This window comes from Carassius auratus, chromosome 4, assembly GCF_003368295.1.
Source record: "Carassius auratus strain Wakin chromosome 4, ASM336829v1, whole genome shotgun sequence".
NCBI lineage: Eukaryota > Metazoa > Chordata > Actinopteri > Cypriniformes > Cyprinidae > Carassius > Carassius auratus.
Window position 1 is genome coordinate 3,879,991 of NC_039246.1, and position 22,210 is coordinate 3,902,200.

At 36.8% G+C, this 22,210-nt stretch overlaps 2 protein-coding genes across 7 annotated transcripts in view; one reads left to right on the forward strand and one right to left on the reverse strand.

The window, feature by feature from the left end:
* LOC113065982 (zinc finger protein 271-like) overlaps positions 1-22,210 on the reverse strand; it is a 345,982-nt gene that overhangs the window by 159,878 nt on the left and 163,894 nt on the right. The window lies entirely within an intron of this gene.
* LOC113066311 (protein SON-like) lies at positions 1,382-11,327 on the forward strand. 6 transcript variants are annotated; one of them, XM_026238230.1, is made up of 16 exons: positions 5,046-5,464; positions 5,541-5,736; positions 5,873-5,986; positions 6,082-6,132; positions 6,223-6,264; positions 6,398-6,487; positions 6,605-6,685; positions 6,861-6,944; positions 7,086-7,169; positions 7,310-7,393; positions 7,507-7,590; positions 7,676-7,685; positions 7,779-7,848; positions 8,130-8,194; positions 8,788-8,888; positions 10,968-11,327. In XM_026238230.1, the coding sequence occupies exons 1-16, from the start codon at positions 5,450-5,452 to the stop codon at positions 11,078-11,080; spliced, it is 1,284 nt and encodes a 427-aa protein (XP_026094015.1). In that variant the 5' UTR covers positions 5,046-5,449; the 3' UTR covers positions 11,081-11,327. The 6 variants fall into 6 exon arrangements, with proteins under 6 accessions (XP_026093987.1, XP_026094015.1, XP_026094006.1 ...); XM_026238202.1 differs by lacking the exon at positions 5,046-5,464 and adding an exon at positions 1,382-1,752 and having other exon boundaries at positions 7,676-7,848; XM_026238194.1 differs by having other exon boundaries at positions 5,056-5,464; positions 7,676-7,848.

The following is a 22,210-nucleotide window of genomic DNA, read 5'->3' on the forward strand; positions in this document are numbered from 1 at the left end:
CTTATTTGCATGTTTATGAGTTTCTGGAGGATTTGTACAGTATTAAACTGAATTGTACTAAAACAGTATAATGCAAGTTATGGAAACATACTATGAATACATCAATATTTAGGATATCAATAGAGGTCATATCAGTAGTGTTTTACAAAGTAGATCAAGCTGCAGTCGTATCTTCCGGATTTGTTTTTGATACTTTGATCGAGGCCTGGTTCTGTCTGTTAGTTGCAGTTCAGGGGTAGTTCACAAAACTACATTGTTTGCTTGTTGGGTGTATTTTGGATAATTTGTTAAATATAACAAATAATTGCATGTCTGATCTGTCTGAGACACTACACTCTCCAGGAGTGTACTGCTCTTGATCTGCCCAAGCCAAAAGGAAAAAATAAAACACCTCCATTTCATACATTTTTATGAATTCATCAAAAATTGTTTCGGTATTCCAGGTTAAAAACAGAAAGAAATTAAGACAGCCAGAAAAGATGTGTCGTTTTCCTATTCTGTCAGGGCGCAGTAGAGATGGCGCTGTGGAAAGAACAAGATCTGGGTCCAAGTGCAGGGAAGAGACACTTTATTTTAACAAGAACAAACGGAACTAAAAGGCCAACACGGCAAAAACAAAACAAATCACAGTACAAGCAGGAAAACGAGCACAAGAAACACAGGTACATAGACATTACAATATAGCCAGGCAGAGTGGTGGGTGAGACGAAACTATATACTCGTGAACAAATAGGGAACAGCTGTGTGAGTGATTATGTGCACAGGTGTACAGAGTGAGTGGATGCAACAGGTGTACAGAGTGAATAAGGTAATAGGCTTGTTCGACTTCATGCAGTTTTGCGCAAACCGATCGTCGGCTGACTTGAAGCAGTGCATGCCGGTTAGAAATTTTGTCCGACTTGATACAGCGCTGACGCCACGTGACTGTGACGTGTGCCGTCAAAGTACCACGAGAGCGATTCGAGAGTAGCCGGAGAACTCAGCCAGCGCAGCTTCTGAAGAGCGGCTGCACAGGTTCTGATGACGACACAACTGATCCACGATTGGCTGGATTCACTGATGACACCGATGACGTGCGTTTCAAGTTTATTGCGAGTAGGCTTCAGTTTCAGAAATTCTCATATGGACTTTAAAAACAGTTCAATACGTTTTTATGTCGTCTTCATCTTATAAATCATATTTATTAAATATTGTTTTACTGTATTTACTTTATTGTTAATATAAAGTTTGTGTATGTTTATTTTGCATGACTTTCTTTTTTATACAGACCTTTTACAGTATTCAGCAGCATACCCAGTAAACAATTACCGTCTTTCAACGTTGAAATATGGTTGTAAATAAGTCGGTCCGCCTGGGACTGGTTTACAACGTGATTTCAACTAAGGAGTGGCTGGACTGTTTGACTACGTGTTTTCAACTGATCGCGTTTTCAACTAGATAATCTGTTATACATGCTAAAACAACAGAGAAAGCAAATTACCAAACCATGTTCATTATTATCTTAAATAAATGTAAAGAGTTTTACATACTCCGTAAAAGTTAAACAACTGCGATTGAGGTGCAATGAGGATTCATCCATTGCTATAATTAACCCACCCCACGAGGTGGCGGTAATGCGCCATTAAAGATAGTTGCCAACCACCATTAAAACGAAAGAAGAAGAAGCAGCGCGTGAATGTGGCGCGAAAAAAGCCCAGCGCCAACCGCCAGATTCCAGAAAGCTCTTCACGACTCAGAAAGCAGCTGTGTAAAGTAAGTAGCTATGACAAAATAATTAGATATGATAGCAAAATAAGTGTAACGTTGAAAACGTTTAGCTTATTTCAACCAAACCTGACTTTTTTTTTTTATTGTGAACGTAATTACAGTAGTTAGCTAGACATTCGGCTACCCTGAGTGTCCATAGCCACACCACACGGATCGACAGTTAGCTAATAAATTACCCAAATGCGGATATTAATGAGCCATTAAAGTTTAACTGTTGGTGATTATTTTGTAATTTAGTTATGTTATATCGAGGTAGATATCCAGATTAATTAATTTTAGCTTTGTTTATGCTATTTATAATCTTCCTTTAAAACATTACCTCAGCTAGGTTGCCCAACTTAACTGATAGAATTTAGCTGTACGGCTAAGTGTTTAGTTTTGTGTTTTTCTTCAAGCTAGCAAGCACAAAACCTCATTGTTAACTAGATGGTGAAGTTCAAGATTGAGAATGAGACGTCACGCGTTTCACTCCGCGAAGGCGCCGCCATTTTAGAGTCCTGCAACGGGTCGGGTAACGGCACGTTACCCTTATAAAAGTGGATAAAACGGGTGGTGACATTCCTAAAATTCACGGGCGATGATGCGGGCGGATAATGAACTCCTTGCAGACGGGTAACCTTAGTAGCAGATGAAAAATATGTGCTTGAAGAGCTCTTTTCCAAAACGCCATTGTCATATCATTTTTGCTCCATCAACGTGTCATGCCAAATCCTGCGCTGTGTCTGAAATCGTTCACTCATTCACTAATCCCTATATAGTGTATGGCAGTTGAGTTCACTATACCTATCAGGAAGGAGTGAACAAATTAATAAGTGAACGGATTCGGACAGTGATGTAACGTATAGCCTACACTGCGCGTGAGACTTGGAGCTGTTGCTTATATTACATGTAACCTTACCTAATTAAAAAAAATAATACTAATAGCAATAATACTCAATTACTTTATATTGCAGTTATACATACCTCCGCGTCAGCTTTGTGGTTTCATCGATGGTATATAATATATATATATTTTTTTTGTAATGCTTTCATAATCATTAAATGCGTACTGATCAATAAATAACGTACTGAGAACAAAAATAAACACGTTCATAATTATGTATTTATTATTTTTAGTATCTTGACACTCTTTCAAGCAGCGTTTTGAGCTCAGATAAGATGGTTGAGCGTCCTCAGGCGACCGTTAATTTTACATCAGAATACACTTGGTGCTGAACTTTGTGGGGGCGGGTCTCCAAAAATTGACCTGTGCAGGACTTTGGTTGCCATGGTTGTGACAGAGCAGCTTGATATGCCTTTGCATTTTCTCTACAGTACACACTCTAAAAAAAATATTCAGTGGCTTAGAAAATATCTCAGTAATAATTAACTTTATAAAATTAAGAAAATCTCTGAATATAATTTACTTGATTGTTTGAGTTGAAAATATAATTTTTTCTAAAAATAAGTTGTACAAAAAAAAATCACTAAAATAATTTTGTATATTTGACTAACCAATTATTTATATAATTTATATATTTGTGAAATTTCTATCAAAATATTTGAGAATGGAGAATTAAACTGATCTCAAGAACCACAAATATTACTTAATATTATTACAAGAAAGATATCCTTCCAAAACGTTGGCAGTCCTTGAGAGAATCCAGGATTACATTTAAATTGAAGCAAGCATCATGATGTCTGCACATAAATGTACCTCCTATAATTAGCAAACACTATAAAACTTGCTTAATAATGTTTTAAAAATCAAATCAATTTAAAAAATGTACAATGTCAACATACACTTATATTACTATTGCAGATATGACATACTTAAGAAGTTGGAGAAAAAGAAAAGCAGAAGTTAATGCCATTGCTCAGTTGGATAGTGATAACAACCTTGAAATTAATTCGCTACCAAGTGATAGAAGTGATGGTGATGGACTTCAGAAGTTGTACAAGATAATGAATCCGATTATGGATACACAGAGCATGTAGAATCCTCTGACTCTGAGCCTGAAATCCTGAGTTTACACCCTGACAGTGATACACCAGATATTGGCTGTGATTTAAGGACTTGGTCAACAAGTAATTCAGTCACTCAAACGTCATTGAATGAGCTACTAGGCATCCTACGTAGACATGGGCACCAGCTGCCAAAGGATGCACGCACCCTCATTTCAACCCCCAAAACCGTTGAATGTCTTTCTAGATGTAATGGGCAGTACATTTATTATGGTTTAGAACAAGGCATTAAACTAAAGATTGCACAGTGCCAATCCTTTTCACAAAACCTTGTTGAGTTGTGTGTGAACATTGATGGCGTACCACTTTTTAAATCAAACAGTGTTCAATTTTGGCCCATATTGGCACAGTTTCACACTTTTGATCCTTTCATTGTTGCACTTTTCTGTGGAACAGCAAAGCCAAGTCCTTTGGATGATTTTGTCAAAGACCTTTTGGAAGAGTTTCAGCATCTCAAAGCTGTTGGGATGGAGTATGAAGGTCAACTTTATGCTATCAGCCTTAAGGCCTTTATATGTGATGCACCAGCAAGATCATTTTTAAAGTGCGTAAAAAACCACAATGGGTACTCCAGCTGTGAAAGATGTTTGGCCAAAGGATCGTGGGAAGGTAGAGTAGTTTTTAACAGTCATGAGAGCTTTAGAGCAAGAACAGACGAGGAGTTCAGTCAAGTACTGTATGAAGATCACCAGACTATAAAAAGCCCACTTATTGATGCAGGCATACCTTGCGTGAGCTCTTTTGTGTTAGACTATATGCATTTGATTTGTTTAGGAGTAGTAAAACGTGTTCTAGTCTTTTTGTCTCGGGGTCCAAAAGTGTGCCGGCTATCTGCAAGACAAAAAGATGAGATCTCAGAAAAACTAAACAAGCTGAATGGATCCATGCCAAGTGAGTTTGCAAGGCAGCCCAGGGGTTTGAGGGAACTGGATAGATGGAAAGCAACTGAATTTCGACAGTTTGTTTTATATACTGGACCAAATGTTCTTCGAAATGTAGTTTCACATGAAGTGTATACTCACTTTTTGACATTGACAGTGGCTCTGTCAATCCTGCTGAGCTCTGATGAGAACACAAGACGTTCATATATTGCATATGCTGAGGAGCTTCTAAAATACTTTGTTGAAAGGTGTGATGACCTTTATGGAAAAACATTTGCAGTCTACAATGTGCACTGCCTGTTGCATCTGCATGAAGATGCTTCTCGCTTCAACTGTTCACTAAATGACATCTCATGTTTCCCATTCGAAAATCATCTGCAAGCAATAAAAAAATTGGTCAAAAATAGCCACAATCCAATTGCTCAAGTAACAAAGCGGATAAGTGAGATCGAAAATGCAAAGAAAGGCATCAACAAGCCTCAAGAGACAAGGTCATGTTTTTATATATCAACCAAAGATAAAGACCACTGCTTTATGCTTCACAATGAAAATTTTGCATTTGTGAAGGAAAAAAGGCAAGATGGAACTTTGGTATGTGATGTGCTGAGCCAAAAGGACACAAGAGACTTTTTTAAGAAGCCATGTGAGTCAAGGCTATTGAATATAGTCTATGTTCAAAGAAAACGGACAAAGACAAAGTTATTGCAAACCAAAGACCTTTACCGGAAAGTTGTTTGTCTCCCTTGTGAACAAGGGCATGTCCTTTTTCCTCTCCTCCATGGAATGGAGCACAGGAAATGAACATAAATAACGTATGTAATATTTACTATTATTAAAAATAGTAGTGAACTGTGTAGTTCTAAATTAAATTATCTAATTGTGTTTCAGGCAATGGTATACGCACGGGCTGTTTGGGTGGAGAATGGGAAGCAGATGGAAGGAGTTTTGCCATTGAACTGGATTGACACAGAGACCAAAGTGGTGCGATGGCCTCTAAAAAACGTGTCTGTGGCACATAAGCACCTTTTACAACCAGAAGAGGACTGGTTAAGCTTTGAATTTGTAAAAGTCAAAGTGACATCAGGTGAAAAAAACAAATATTTTGAATGTTATTTCTGGCTTTTTTTTTTTATTTTAATTTAATAATTTGTTACAATCCTATAATACTCGAATACGTATTACTATTGTTAGTAGTGTTTTTTTTTATTCTTGATTTTTAGTAAGCCGACAGGAGTGTGAAAAATATAATTACACCTCAGCTCAAACCGAAGAGGAGGACACAGTCAGTCAAAAGAGAATGAAGAAAAGAAGGAAATTTGAAGATTATGTTCAAGGTAATTTATTTGGTCCTATTTAAGGACATGCATTAAACAATGAGCATATAATGTAAACAATCACATATCATAAGTGACAAATATAATATTGGCAGGGTCAGATTTGTCTCCTGAGGAGGATGAGTCATTGCCAGACAAGAAAAAGGGTGAGTACAGTTTAAGTTGTTTGTGTAAACTGTATTAGTATTCATCATTATCTGACCATGATTAATTTCATTGTGCATGTTCTTGTCTAGAGGATACAGTGTTGCTTCCGGTTCCTCCGCCAAAAATTAAGGGTGAGTAAAATAGCTGGGCTGGTCCAGTGGTATAATTCAGTAATCAAACTTCAGGAAATGGATGGCAATATGAGTTTTCTGTCATTTTAAGTTGCTGTACTGCTTCTGGTTTTGGAATTCCTTTTAACCACAGGACAAAATGCAATGCTGCTCGAGTTACCTGCACCCCCAGAACTGGCTAACACCACCATTAGACAACCAGAGAGTCCTGCATCTTCAGACAGTAATTTCCTTTTTTTAATTTTTTTATTCTACTTGTTCACAATGCTGATGGAATATAAAGTATTTTTAAGCCTGGGTTCAAAACAAAGTGTTTCAACCATTTCTGTTCCTTTTTCAGTTTCTGGATGTTCTTGTCCAACGCATCACCGTTCGCCCACAAGGTCTGAATCATTAGAAGCATTTAGTCCAGAGTCAGACAGTAAGTCAGTAAAACAAATTTTTTTTAATTGGCTAGTACATTTTTTTTTTATTGCATTCTTCATAGTTGTCATTTCTCCTACCTCACTCATTGACATTATTGCAGGAGCAAAAAAAAAAAAAAACACACATTTCATTGAGCTTTAACGCAGGTTTTTTTTTTTTTTGTTGTTAAGGGTCTAGGCGTTCTCGCACACCTCAGCGTGGAGTTCAAAAGCAATCACAGTTCGGGAGCAGAAAAGGTCGGGCATCCTCATCCAGTGAGTCCTTAATCATTTGCATTCTTCATAGTTGTCAATTCTCCTACCTCACTTATTGACATTATTGTAGGAGCAGGTGTCTTTTAAAAACGATTTCAATGAGCTTCAATGCTGTTTTTATTTAATAAATTTTTCTTTAAGGATCTATAGGGTCTCGCACACCTCAGCGTGGAGTTCGAAAGCAATCACAGTCCGGGAGCAGAAAGAGTCGGGAGTCCTCATCCAGTGAGTCCATGATTAATTTCATTCTTCATAGTTGTCAATTCTCCTACCTCACTTAGTGACATTATTGCAGGAGCAGCTGTCTTTAAAAAATGATTTTAATGAGCTTCAATGCTGTGTTTTATGTAATAAAATTTTTTTAGGATCTAGGCGTTCTCGCACACCTCAGCGTGGAGTTCGAGAGCAATCACAGTCCGGGAGCAGAAAAGGTCGGGCATCCTCATCCAGTGAGTCCTTAATCAGTTGCATTCTTCATAGTTGTCAATTCTCCTACCTTATTGACATTATTGCAGGAGTAGCTGTCTTTAAATTTTAATCAGCTTCAATTTTTTTTTTTCAGGATCTAGGCGTTCTCGCACACCTCAGCATGGAGTTCAGATGCCATCAGAGTCCGAGAGAGGCTTATTCCCCATGTCTCAAGCTAGTACGTCCATAGTCAATATTTATTATTGTATGATTCTTTAGTAATCATAAAGTAAAAAAAATAATTAATGTATTTTCTTCCACAGAATACCAGAAGTCAGTGCTTGGAAAGCTTGTAGAAATTCTTGATGAGATAAAAAGAGTCGGAAGGCACTATGAGCCACTGAATTCTGCTGTCCATGTTGCTAGGCTAGAAACCTTTGAAGATTTTGCAGAAGAAGAGGCACGTCTCAAGGAACGCAACCTCTGGGAACAAAGGGTATGATTTCTACAGAAATTGGACTAAACTGTGTCAATAAGACTAGACTTCCAAGTCTCCAAAAAGTCTAAATTATCTATAATGTGCAAAAAATATGCTTTTTGCAGAATCTGTTAACATGCACACAGCTTTATAGGATGTTATTGTATGGATGAGTCAACATGAGTAGTTCCCATTTAAGCTCAATCTGGCAACAATCAGATTGTTATTTACAAACTATATTTACAACACCATTGGTTTATTCATAATGTATTGAGTGGCTTTTCATGTGTCATGTACAGGTGTCCCAGCTCTCAAAGGTGGGAGGGAGGAATAACAAAGACTGCGTCCATAAAGTAATGGACAGGTATTAAACAACTTTCTCATGCTCAGAAAATAGAATGTAATTATGCAGTTAATTACAGTTAATTATTATGCAGTTAATTAGCTCCGGACCGAGACTCGAACTCGCAACCCCCCGGACTCCCAATCAAAAGGTTGTGAGTTCTAGCCTCGGGCCGGCAGGAATTGTAGGTGGGGGGGAGTGCATGTACAGTTCTCTCTCCACCTTCAATACCACGACTTAGGCACCCTTGAGCAAGGCATCAGACCCCCAACTGCTCCCCGGGCGCCGCAGCATAAATGATGCAAACTGCTCTGGCTGTGTGTTCACAGTGTGTGTGTGTGTGTGTTCACTGCTCTGTGTGTGTGCACTTCGGATGGGTTAAATGCAGAGCACGAATTCTGAGTATGGGTCACCATACTTGGCTGAATGTCACTTCACTTTTTTTTCACTTTAGTAAAATTTTTACTCCTTGTCTGCTCTGTTTGCCCTCCTCTTAGCACGTAGAAAAGCATAAATGCAGAAAGGGATGATTCATTAGGAATAATGCAAGCAGAAAGGAATATTTGTAGAATGTAGGCGTTGACCTCACTATGATTTTCTGCATGTTTTCTCAGGCTTTTCACCAACAGCCTAATGGCTGCTTTCAACATGAAGGGGCGGGGTCGCAGTGAGAAAAAAGCCTTCCAGGATACCGTTCATTACTCTGTGGTAAAAGGTAACTGCATTTTTCATGTTTATACAGGTGCTTCTCAAATTAGAATAGTGGAAAAGTTTATTCATTTTAGGAATTTAACTTAAATGGTCCAATATGTAAATTTCTTCACCGCTAGGGGTTGCTAACCTCTTACAAGACACACGCGACACGAGTCCTGGAATATAAAGGAATATTGACAATTCTACCGAAATAGATGGAAGTGTTGTATTACTACTCACAGGTCAGTTTATTAGACGAATGAAACTTGCAGCGCTGTTTCACTTGGTCAAACCATTACACGATCAAATTTCGTTTGTCTGTATGAGACTAGCAGTAATTTCAACATTATAATTACATACAGATCCTATACTAACATTTCATCTTGTAAACTATATAACATTGATTAGTTTTATGTACATTTTCTTACCTGTCTAATAAAGTACATTTAAGAGCAGTGTCAAGTAGAAGTTCGTCTCGGACGTAGAGATCTCAAACACCGCGCTGATGTTGATCCACGTTTTAGTTTAGTTTTTTTAATCCAAAGTCTGCTTGCCATGGTCCATAATGTTTGAACGAAAGAACAAGCATGCAGATAGACATTTTGAACTACAGTTGTCCACGTCTGTCAACTTGGTTACAATCAGAGGCCTTTGCTTACTATCCTGTTGTTAAGTGATGACGTAAGAAGCGCTGTTTCCGGGTCCAAGCCTCAACTTGAGAATACGACCTCAGCAGCTGTTTTTGAGCACTATTTTTTCATATTAATAATTTAAGCTAAACGCTTTCAAACTTACGGTATACACTACAGTCTCCATGCTCACAGTATCCCAAACACAAATAATTTTTATATATATTTTTTATATTTATATTTTCATTGTCTGGCTATCTGGGACTTTGGTATGGAGTTAAAGGTTAAGATTAACTTTTTTCACTAGTATTCTATCACATTGTGAGTTTATATTAGCACCTTTTGTTGTTTTCTCGTGGTAACTGAGAGCGTTTGGACACGGAAGCGCTGCTACGTCACGTCAGACTTAACAAGCGAATACAGCGGAAACCAGGGAGAACGCGGATATTACGTCAGTGACGGGCGACAAGTGAAGAAAATATCTGGGACGGACAATTATTTAATTTAAAATTTATCTGAAATTAAAAATCTCTGGGGACTTTTGGGATATTGTAAGTACACAACTGCAGGAAATATAACACTGTTCAAGTGATTTGGGAATATTTTATTACAAAATTCCTACATATTTGACCTTTTAATATTTGAAACTTATTTATTATATAGACTCATTACATGCAAAGTGATTACATGCAAAGAGATTTCAAGCCTTAATTGGTTGTAATTTAGATTATGGCTTATGAAACCCCCAAATTCAAAATCTCAGAAATTTTTAATAAAACATCAAAATTCATAAGAAAAGGGATTTTAAATTCAGAAATGTTGGCTCTCTGAAAAAATAATCATGCATATGTACTAGGTTTTCTAAACAGAATTTATTTTATTTTTATGTATTAGAACAAAACTGTGTGGTGTCTATATTAAGGCACTGGGCATTTCAAATATTTTTGAAATCGTGCTTATTTTCTAAATTACTTATTTCCAATTTAATTTTCTGATTTCCCATGGGCCCCCTCTCACTAGTTCTCTTGGTCCCCCCATTTTTTTTAAATCCTGGAATCGCCTCTGCTGATTACATATGCATGATTATACTTTTCAGAGGGCCAACATTTCAGTATTTTCTATCTTTTTTTTTATGTAATATTATAATTTTCTGAGATTTTGAAATTGGGGGTTTCATAAGCTGTAAGCCAATAATCATAAAAATTATAACAAAGGTTCACTTGGCATGTAATGAGTCTATAATAATACATTAGTTTCACCTGTTAAGTTGAATTCCTGAAATTAACTTTTTAATGACATTTCTAATTTGAGAAGCACCTGTGTATATATGTAATTTTAGCTTACCAATTGTATTTCTTTTGGGAAGGTATGCAAATCATGCAATTGATAATGTAAATACAATGTGTAGTAGGGGCCTTAATGATGTAAGACATGGTTTATTCATGCACCATCTAATATATTTTCTTTTGCAGCCGCAGTAATGAAGTGGAGTAAAACAGCCACAGAAGTGGAAATCAGGGCTGCCATGGCTGAGACACTTAAACATGCTCCAGGGAGAGCTGGAGGTGGAGGTCGCAAAGTTTGAACTTTTAGTGTACATTTTCTTTCTTAGAGTTGTTTTGTTGACTCTTGGAAAGTGAACTGTGTTGGTTACTGGACCCCGACCTATGTTTACTGGACTGACTCTTATGTGAAATATCTGTGTTGGTTACTGGACCGACCTATGTTAATTGCACTACTCTAATGTGAAATCTGTGTTGGTTACCGACTGTTTGCACTATTTAAAATGTGCTGTTTTAATTAATAAAGTGATTATATGCTAACCCTTTAAAGCTTTGTTTCATTCATATGTTAATATGAAATGTTATTTGGAATGTTAATGTGGACTTGAGAATTGACAACAATAGGCATTTAGTAAATGTTAAAGATCTACCTGTTTTCAACGTTGAAAAGTAGGACAAATTTGACGTCTTTTCAATTTTCATTTTCAACCTTCAGTGGACCATTATTAGACGTTGAAGATTGACCTGTTTTCAACGTTGAAAAGTAGAACAAATTTGACGTCTTTTCAATTTTCATTTTCAACCTTCAGTGGACCGTAATTAGACGTTGAAGGTTTACGTTTATTCAACGTCTAATAGACGACTTTTTGCTAGCTGGGTAACCTATTCAAATGAGCATTTTTAAGAACTAAAATGTTAATCTAAAAAGCATACAATCTAATGTGGTCATAAATGCTCCTATACAAATGATACATAATACATTATGTTCCTCCATTTGTTTGGTTTCTTCATATTCTCTAGTTTATTTAGCTGTGTTTATACTTCAACTTCATGTGGTTAGCAAACTGCTAACAGCTTGCTGTAACTTCAACTTAACAACTTGACAACACTGTTCACTTTCAAATAGTTGGTCTAAATCACAATATAAATCCAACAGAATTGTGCTTTTCTGTATATGAAAATCAGTGGTGTTATGTTTAAAATGTTAAAAAGCTCAGCAGGAGGGCACTGTAAATCTTGTTGCTGAAACCTTCTTGAAAAACACATACCCACCAGGGAATTTTTTTATAGGTTACTTTTATCATTTTGTATAAGCAGAAACACCCATGTCATACTGATAAAGTATATATCCAATATGGTATCTTGTTTTGGAAGGCACCCTTCCAAAACACCACTTTTTTTTTTTTTTTTTTTTCAAAACACCACTTATACACACATTTAAACGCAATCAAGTAAGCAATCGCCACGTGATCTGCCATGACTGACGTAATTGCAGCAAACTACGGGAGCCACAACGTGTCCGGCTTCATATCTCTGCTTGCAGCTCCTCCCCACCTGCACGCGGCTACTCTCGCCGATCGGTTGCATCCAGCCGCAGCCGATGTCGAACACACCTAATGAGTCAGGGAGCAAGGGAGAAACACAGGTGGAGCAACTAAACCGTAATGAGGTGACAAGGTGGGCAGGGTCAGAAAAGGAAAAGAGAGAGCACATGGCACCAAATAAACACAACACAAGCCATGTGCTCACAGAAAGACAAAGACAGAAAGACAGAAGACTGTGACACCTTCCAGCAACGATATTCTTATCTCTTGGTCAAGCCACTATTCATGAAGTACAATACCACATTGCCTTCTAGTGCTCCTGTTGAACGTTTATTTAGTTATGGGTGAAATGTACTTACATCATCTCGAAACAGAATGTCCGATGACCACATGGAGTCCTCCTTCATTACAACAGAAAATTTTGCCCAAACTGAATGAACAGTTTGAATGCACATTCTGTCTTCATTACCTATGCCAAATGCTGCCAAAAGACTAACTGCAATTTTTAACAGGATTAAACTTTGCAGTAATTTTGAATCCTACACTTTTAAAAGTTAAGTTTTATTTGTATTTGTATTCTCTATTTTCCTTTTGAAGAAACATCCTCCATTGTCTAAAAATTGTTCTTATTAAATTTTCATTGAGAAAAACAAATTTGTATTCTCTATTTTCCATCGTCTTAAAATTCTTTCTTATTATGTTTTCTTGAAAATAAAACAAAATAATCTGTAATACCAATACCATGCACTAGATGTCTGTATAGTCCTTTAACATATATATTAATTCAGGGCTGTGAAATTCTCAATTAATTAAAGTTGTTGTTTAAAAAAAAAATATTTGACCTTGAAGTAATCCAGAAGTAATCCAAAATTAATCAGCTACATTAATTTCATATTTTGGTACTTGGATTACGTTACTGAATACTTTTTTAATTAAGTAATTAGTAACTGTAATGGAAAACATTTTTAAAGTAACCCTCCCAAGACTGCTGTCCACCCGCTCCACCACCTCCCCATTGATGTGCAAGGGCTGGGACGACTTCCTCCTTGTGCGGAAGTCAACCACTAGCTCCTTAGTTTTGGAGACATTTAATTCTAAGTTGTGGTTGGAACACCATTCAATCAATGAGAGAACCTCATTTCTATAAGCAACATCATCCCCAGAAATGAGCCCCACTACTGTTGTGTCATCTGCAAATGTAAACATTTTAACAGAATCAGTGTGTGGCGTGCAGTCATTTGTGTATAATGAATATACAAGAGGTGACAAAACACACCCCTGGGGGGCTCCAGTGTTAATGTACTAAATATTGTAGATGTTATTACCTATTTTGACCACTTGTTTTCTCTTCACCATAAAATCCAAGATCCTGTGACATAAGGAATTATGTACCCCCATTTGTTGAAGTTTCAAAAAAGGTTTGCTGGGTAGGATTGTATAAAAAGCAAGAATCTATAAAAAGGATATTTGCATACACTGTAAAAAATGATTGCACCAATTAGTTATCATAACTTAACATTTTGAGTTAAGTTAACTTATTTGGATTGAACTTATTGAGATGATTCAAATATTTAAGTTTTTCTTGGCTTAACTTATCAGACTTAAAATAATGAGTCAACTGAACTTAGATATATCAGTTAACGTAGCTGCTTCAGATATTTGAGCTTTAAATACAAATACGTGCAAATGGAAACTAATATTAACTAATATTTGATAATATCGATACATTTTAAAATTGTATTTGTCAACTTTTTTTAAAAAGGTATTGTTATTATTTTTATGCATTTACTTTATATATTTCATAATGTTTAAGCTATTTTAAGATTAAAATGTATGACTTTCTATATATATAATTTTCGGATGACGTCAGAGGATGAAAGTCCTTCTGCAGCAACGCCATTTTCTCACTTTAACAATGCTTGTTCTAGTCTGCAGGTTCTAAAACCTGCCTCTTTTAAAGTTAAAATCGGTTTTGCAAACAGGCAACCTGTTTATTTGGTTTTAATTGAATTACAAACCGTCATCTTGATTAATTTGAGGTAATTAATGCCAAATATCTGTGAATTTATGTAAAATGTTTAACATAATAGATTTGAATATTGATCGACATAAATATTCTGAACGTTTATGTACGCACTTCTAATATATGATTTTAATAAATTTAAAGATAATAATCCAACAACAACCACCGCCTTATTTCAGTTTTGCGTGAATTCATGTGAACATTATAAGACAAATAATGCAACTTTCATATTTAAAATGTAATACTGTATGTGGAAATTAGATCAAATTTATTGTATCATTGATTAGAAGAAAAAAAAAAAAGAATTTAAATTATTTTTCCTGAATGAGCCAGAAGAGTCTTTCTGCAGCACCGCCATTTTCTCATTTTATGTTGTGATGTTCATGCTGGAGTTTTTCCTCAAACAACGTTAACATTACCCGAGTCATTTAACCATCGAATTTGTTTTGGCAGACAGTACAAACCAGATTTTCATTGTGTTAACTGAGCCGTGGACCTTCATATTGGTCAGTGTAAGGTGAGTATGTTAAGTTACTCCAAAATCTGTTTACTATCTAACGTTATCATCTTTGATAATTGTGAATACCAGAACGGTACGTTTTATATTGGATTAAGTTACATGAAATAGATTTATAAGATTGTTTATTATTTAGAGTGCTTCTGTACTCACTTCTAAGACGTTGTTTTAATATATTAAATTTAATAAACTATTTGTAGTATAAACAACGCCTTAAACAGTTTCGCGCTCAAAAATTATTTGAACTTTGTAAGCCAGTCATGGGACGTTAACGCTTTTCATATTGAAAATGTAATACTCAGTGGCAAAATAATTCCCTTTCAAACATTTCTTCCTGTAGTTAGAAATTTAATTAATTAATTAAAAAAAAAATTATATATGACGTCAGACGATGAACGTCTGTTTTCAGCCATCGCCATTTTCTCACGTTTACCCTTCCATGTGCTTGCTCCAGTCTTGAGTTTTTCCCTCAATTGTCAACGGCGTTTATCTGTTAAGTTAGTCTTTTAGAGTTAGCAGAAACCTGCTTTTTTAAATGTATTAACTGAACCTTCCAGCTTCATCCTGACCAGTTTTGGGTGAGTAGGCCAACTAACGTAGTCCTAACGTTACACATTTTAATGAAAATTATCTGTAAGCCATTTAACGCCTTACATATTCCAATCGGTAATTTGGGGGAAGATTTTTTTTTTTGTTTAAATAAGTTAAATTCATTAGAGACAAATAATAAAGATACATTTTTTTTTTTATTTTTTTTACAGACGATGAACTAAAAATGCACCTGCAACGTCTGATATTTCCTAAATTTAACGCGGCAGCCTCACTATATGTGTTGGTAATTCTTGTTTGCTTGTCTTGGCTCTGGGGATTGTTTATCTGTTAAGTGCATTAAGTGCAGTTTAAGGTGAGTAATAAAATGTTAACGAAGGCCTAGGCGATAAACAGCATTTATATAAAAAGGCGATATGACTTCATCAATAACTGTGTTCACACTGTCACCGTCGAGAGCGTCAAAGTGGCCGGAAGTCATTCATTTTCAATGTGAGCCGGCGTCGGGCAGCGGCGAGTAGTGACGCAATGCTTGAAGTGTTCCCTTAATGATTGGTCTTCAGGCGAGCACGTTAGAGAATCCCATGGGTGGGGCGAGGCGCAACGCTCAGGAACTGTTCAGAAAAGCACTAAGCATAATGCAAAATACTATGGTTTCAAGACGTGCTTTTGGGACATGAGGGATTTACAGAAATTGTCATGCTAGACTGTGCAAAAGATGCGAGACACAAGTGTAACGATTAAACACTTCAATCTAGTGCATGTTTGCCTAGAACACTGCTACATTTCCACGGTTTTTCTTGTGAGCCATTACTTTAGAATCTTTGCTAAACAAACATACAGTCCGTTACTTAATGTCCATGTGAAAACACTACATTTAAGTATGTTCTGCATGCAACACAAGCTTACTGCTAACTACTGTTTGCATTTGGCACACATGTACAATGAACTGTAAGGCCCATTCCGAAACAGTTCGAAATTAATGTGTACCTTTAGACCCCTATGTGTAAGTTCTTTAGTCACAGTAGTCTTTCTGAAGCTAAAATACTTTAGAATTATTGTTTATACATTTGTCACATTTACAAATTGGTCACTGCCTCCACTTTAAGGGCATTAAATTATTGTTAGTTATATAAATGCAGTTATTCAATGCCATTGCTATTAATTTATGTAGCCCATACCTATTTTAATTTATGAAATGCAAAAAAAGTAAATGTCATGTCTTTTGACAGATTGAAGGAGAGTTCACTCGCTTAACATCTAAGGACCTCATGAAGTCTTTTCTCTCAGGGTTGGATCAGTATGTACCTAGGTTCCTTCAGATGTTTAGAGCAAAGTTGAGCAGCATTTCAGAACTGAAAAGTCTTCTATGCAAGATTGACCGTGATATGAGTATTTTAGTTTTGTGCTTCAAATTAAAATGTGTTTGGGCTATTTAAGTTTGGATCTATAAAGTCACGCATCAACTAACATGTCATTTTCTGTCCACTGTTCCTCTCCCTTTTCTCTCCATCATCATAAGACCCAAAATGTGTCCAAATATCAGCTTTTAAGGCTATGCACAGGCTCCTACTCTTCCTCTGCCTATGTATGTACATTTTACTTAAAAGAACAGATTTTTAAAAATGTGATCTTTAGTGTTGTGCATTTCTGCAAATTTTTTTTCACATCAGTGACGTGCTGCATCATGTAATCTTTGAGTTGAATCGAAGTTTACATATAACATGGGGGAAATAACTGAACGTCAACTTTTTTTAATTTTATTTTTATTAAACCGTTAATTAATTCAACAGTTTAATTAAACATCAATTGACATGAAATTGGTAACAACTGAAGAAATTTACACTTACAAAGAAATCATATTGTAGTTCATAAAGTTAGGTGTCATAAAATGAAATGACAAAAGAAAAGAAACTATGTATTTAATCTGCAAAGTTATAGTGATAATAAATGTTTTTCTTAAATACACTTTGGCAACAATTAACAGCACCCTTTTATTCAATAATTATTAATTTTTTACAAAATGTTTATTTAATATTGCACCACCAGCACCCCGCATTTTTTTTTTCATGGGCTACATGCCAGCAGCTGCTGCAGCACCCCTGCTTTCCACTATAATGGTTATAAAGCAGTTACATTGTCAGCCTTGCCCTAAATCAATCTAATCATTTTTTCTTTTATTTAAGAATTCCATGTCAATGAAAAGGGCTGTTGTTCTTCAAGGCCTTCCACATTACCTCGGCGAGGATCCATCAGATTTCTTCAAGTCAGCCGAGGTAGACTTGCATGTTTATATTATACCTTTGCTTAAAATAATTTTCTGAATATGTCTAATCAGGACCCTGTCTATGAAATGTATTATAGTTTTATAATGTAATTATGAGATAAATGCCAAAGTTGAATTTCAGCTATTAATTTCACTGTGATTTCAGGCCTTCTTCAGTATTAAAGATATCAGGGTTATGTTTTCATAGAATCTTTGTACATTTATGTAGGATGATTTGATGTAGATAACGGTAAAATACAAACAAGACAGGGTCTCAGAATTAAGATATTTTCATTACATAAGTTTTGGCTAAAAATTGTGTTATATACTTTCAATAAAATAACTGACATTCTCAGTAAATGTTTTAATATACTTGCTGTAGGAAACTGACATTGAATACGGTGTGATGGAGGGAATGGATGTGGGCATTATGAGCTTAATGCCTGATGGAGATGATCCCTTTTACTATTACGTGGTACTGGAGGAACAAGTTGTCCTGAGTGATGCCAAAGACCTCCCTCATGCTGTGGCTCAACTAGTCGTACTGATTTTTTGCGCTTAATATTGATTATCCCAAAAAACTACGCTACACATTTGAGGTAATTCAGAAGATTTTAATTGACCTTGGAGGTGATCACTGTTCCGTGAAGGTGCATGGACTGAAAAATAGACTCTTTCGCAAAACTGTTTAGCGTTTTAACTGAAAGGAATACGTTCTGTGCCTTTTTGTTTTTGTTCATGATTTATTTGGGGAATTTCTGGTTGTTTTAAAACAAAGAATGTTAAATGATTTTTTTTCTTAATGTGGTTCTTTATGCAGTGACAATTTATGTAACTTAAAGGGTTAGTTCACCCAAATAGAAAATTTATGTAATTAATAACTTACCCTCATGTCGTTCCAAACCCGTGAGACCTCAGTTTATCTTCGGAACACAGTTTAAGATATTTTAGATTTAGTCCGAGAGCTCTCAGTCCCTCCATTGAAGCTGGGGGAACGGTCTACTGTCCATGTCCAGAAAGGTAAGAAAAACATCATCCGTTTCTGTTGTGAGAGAGTTCAAAACAAAGCAGTCTGGATATCCGGTTTGCGAACAAATCATTCGATGTAACCGGATCTTTTTGAACCAGTTCACCAAATCAAACAGAATCGTTTTAAACAGTTCGCGTCTCCTATACGCATTAATCCACAAATGACTTAAGCTTAGGGGTGTAACGATACGCGTATTCGTATTGAACCGTTCGGTATGACGCTTTCGGTTCGGTACGCGGTACGCATTATGTATACCGAACGGTTCGTTGGAGTAATTAATTATATTTGAAAAAAAAAAAAAAGAGAGAGAAAGAAATATAATGATATGCGTTTAACAAGGTAGCCCAATAACCCAAACAACGTAACAGGCAACGCCCCTGACACTCCCGAAGAAGAAAAAAACACCATCTTATATGTTTATGTTAGGCTACTCAGCAGGCGCTCGCTCACTCAGTACGCGCTGAAGGCTCGTTGCAAAATAGCCAATGCGTTTAACAGACTAGAAATGAGAAGATCCCCCAATAACCAACAGGTCTGGTGTTTGGGTGCACTTTGGATTCCCTTTAAGCTATAATGGTGATGGCAAGAGAGTGGTGGATAAAAAAACAACGGTATGTCGCATCTGCAACATGACAGGGTACACCAGCGGGATTACAAAAAAAAAAAAAAAAAAAAAAAACCAGCGGGAATATCTGGGATATATGCGTCAGTACTATCTGGGAAAAGACGAAAAAAAGGAGAAACATGCATGCAGCAAACTATCCCTGCAGCATTTAGACACTATAGCTTACAGGGAATCCAACCCAAACACCAGACCTGTTGGTTATTTTAGGATCTTATATTTCTGGTCTGTTAAATGCATTAGACATTTTGCAACGAGCCTTCAGCGCGTGCTGAGTGAGCGAGCGCCTTAGGGGCCGTTCACATATCGTGCCTAAAAACGCATGGAAAACGCTAAGCGCGTCTTTCTCCTCCTTTCCAAAGCGCTCGGGCAGAAGCGCTCATGAGGCGTCTGTCTTTGCTAAGCAACAATGACGTGCTCTCTCCATGAGACGCGGAAATTTCAGCGAAGGATAAATGGATTTGCAGCTCTAAAAATCGCTTGCAGTAGCTCTGCTACTGAATTTATTTCAAAATTGCAATCCATATACAACTATGATCAGCTGTTCCTTCATCTTGGCTGAGCTCTCAACGTTGTTACGGGAAAGGATGAAGCTGATTGGTTGGTTCTTGTCACATGACCCGCGGTGCGCTAGCGGCATTCTGAAAAGTTGAGATGTTTTTACATTTTGCTGTATCTAAAACGTATCGAACCGAACCGAACCGTGACATCAGTGTATCGTATCGAACCGAACCGTGAATTTTGTGAACCGTTACACCCCTACTTAAGCTATTAACTTTTTTAACGTGTTATTTAATTTACTCAAACAGTACACTGACTGAACTGCTGTGAAGAGAGAACTGAAGATGAACACCGAGCCGAGCCAGATAACGAACAATAGACTGACTCGTTCACGAGTGAAGAACCGGTTTTACTTTTATTCCTAGACTTAAGAATAAGTGTAATTCATATAGGTTCCTAAGTGTTAAGACTAGGTCTCAGCTCCTAAATTATTTAAGAGAGCTGGAGAGGTCTCCTAACCAGTTAGGAGTAACAAGATGGCAGCAGAGAGGAGGAGGTCGCGCAGTTTCCAACAACGTAAGAATGTGTTGGAATTATATGATGACAGAGAGTTGATCAAATGATACAGGCTTGATCGTCAGGGTATTCTTTTTGTTACTGACCTAGTCAGAAATTCAATAACTTCTCCCACTGTAAGAAACTATGCTTTAACTGCTGAAATGATAGTTATAATGACTCTGTGTTTCTTGGCAACTGGAAAAATGCAGCAATGCACCAGTGATGACTTAGGGCCATCACAGTCCACAGTTAGCAAGGTCTTAAATACCACTGTTGCTGCACTAACCATACCAGACATAGTGAGGCAGTTAACTGACTTCCCAACTGACCTTCAAACTATATGGCAAAAGCAAGCAGATTTTATGAGGATTGCGGGTTTCCCTGGAGTTGTAGGAACCATCGATGGCACCCATGTACGCATCATTGCTCCAACTGTAAATGAGGAGACATACATCAATCGAAAAGGATTCCACAGCATCAATGTTCAAGTCGTATTTGATGCCAATTACAAGATCCTCGACCTTGTGCCAAAATGGCCAGGGTCAACACATGATGCTCGGGTTCTTTCCCAGAGTGGCCTCACTGGGTTATTCGAACACAATTATGTTCACCCTGGATGTCATCTGCTGGGAGACTCGGGTAACCCTTTAAAACACTGGCTTCTCACCCCTTACAGAAGACCTCAAGGAGCTCAATTATAACAGGTACTGTACTGGACTGAACTGTAGACAAGATACCAATTTTGTTCAATGAGTACATTCTTGACTTATCTGACCTATGTTCATTTATTGTTTTTGCGTCATGAAGAGCACACAAAGTAACACAAGCCGTGGTGGAGAGAGGAATTGGACAGCTGAAGAGAAGATTCCATGTCCTTCATGGAGAGATTCGACATTCACCTGAGCGTGCTTGTCGCATTATTATGGCTTGTGGCATTTTGCACAATATTTGCAAAGCTCATAACCTCCCATTGCTTGATGATGATGATGATGATAATGATGATGATGATGATGATGACGATGACGATGAAAATGACGACCATGGTGATGATGACAGTGATAATGATTATGATGAGAATGATGACAATACCACCGAACACACATTACAAAGCATTTCGGGGAGAGCATCACTTAGGGACTGCTTTGCTAACTCACATTTTGGGTAAGCAAACTTGTAGACAATAAGTAACAACAAACAAATTTTTCCTTACACAATTTTATTACACAAAGCATATGTACAATCATTGAGTATTCTTAATTCTTTTCAGTTTTTATGAGTAATATTCATTTTGAATTTCCAGCAACTTAATTTGCAATTTGAGCTTTTTTCTTTTAAGGGACTCAATGTCATCCTCAGTGGCTGCGCCCTGTGAGGCAGAAGCTCATCTGGAGGACACACGGAGATGTCCTGAGATGTCCTGAGATGATACAGGAGAAGATGCATCTGATGGACCGGCTCCAGAATTATCCACACTACATTCACATGCAGAAAATATTAAACAGTGCAAACATGTTTATTCAATTCATTGTGGTGACTGAAATACTATCAATTTATTAAAAAGACACATTACATGCATACATTATTACATGCATAATTTTCTTCTTACCATCTTTGTAACTCCTTCAATTTGAGAAGTGCAGGGTCTGGGGCATCTGGAATGCCAGAAATAGAGGGATTGGCCATTCCAAGTATCTCCTCTACTATTTCACCAATCTCAGACAGAGGTTTACATGGAGGGCCCCCACCTGTTTGACAAGAACTCAGCTGCTGACCACATGGAGACAATCATTTAATATAAAATGGTTAATAAGCTAAAATAAAA